The sequence below is a fragment of the Suricata suricatta genome, unplaced genomic scaffold (genome assembly GCF_006229205.1).
Source record: "Suricata suricatta isolate VVHF042 unplaced genomic scaffold, meerkat_22Aug2017_6uvM2_HiC HiC_scaffold_38783, whole genome shotgun sequence".
In the NCBI taxonomy this organism is placed as follows: domain Eukaryota; kingdom Metazoa; phylum Chordata; class Mammalia; order Carnivora; family Herpestidae; genus Suricata; species Suricata suricatta.
Window position 1 is genome coordinate 1 of NW_021885750.1, and position 678 is coordinate 678.

A 678-nucleotide genomic window follows, 5' to 3' on the forward strand; every position below is an offset into this window, starting at 1 on the left:
GCCGGCTGGCCACGGGGTGCACCAGCGCGCGGTGGCGGTCCTGGCTGATGGCCACCGCCAGGAAGATGCTGATGAACAGATGGGCCTTGATGACCCCGTTGACGATGCGGCAGAGGAGGGCTCCGAAGGGCCAGCTGAACCCGTTCGAGATGTTCTGTGCCCAGAAGGGCAGGCCCAAGACGAACAGCAGGTCGGAGGCGGCCAGGTTGGACAGGTAGATTTCGGCCACGCTCAGCCGCCGCCGGGAGAGGAGGAAGACGGACAGCACAAACAGGTTTCCCAGCAGGCCGCACGCGCACACGGCGGCGATGAATGTCGGCAGGAGTCTGTGCAGCAGGCCCCAGGCTTCCCGATCGACGTCACAGGACGTGGCGTTTGCAGGTGGGAGCTGGCTCCGGTTCAGGGACAGGAACTCCAGGAGGGTCCGGGACGCCATCCACGGTGACCTGCAACGACCAGCACGCGGCATAACCTGGAGGAGGCAGCCGACCACGACCCGAGGGCCGCTGGGCTTTGGAAGATAAAGTTTTATCAGCACACGGCCACACCTGCTCACTTACATGCCGGCCGAGGCTGCTTTTGTGTCGTGCGTTTGCCACACTGTGCGGCTTGCAGAACTGAAGACACCTGCCGTCTGCTCCCTTTGAGAAGTTTGCTGACCCCTGGTACACAGGAAAA

The 678-nt window shown here is 63.3% G+C and overlaps 1 protein-coding gene across 1 annotated transcript; it reads right to left on the reverse strand.

The window, feature by feature from the left end:
- Positions 1-6: 6 nt before the first annotated feature.
- On the reverse strand, positions 7-440 carry LOC115285080 (B1 bradykinin receptor-like; the record flags this gene model as incomplete). The annotated part of the gene is made up of 1 exon (XM_029931470.1): positions 7-440. A coding segment is annotated over exon 1 (430 nt), but the record flags the coding sequence as incomplete, so codon positions are not given.
- Positions 441-678: the final 238 nt, after the last annotated feature.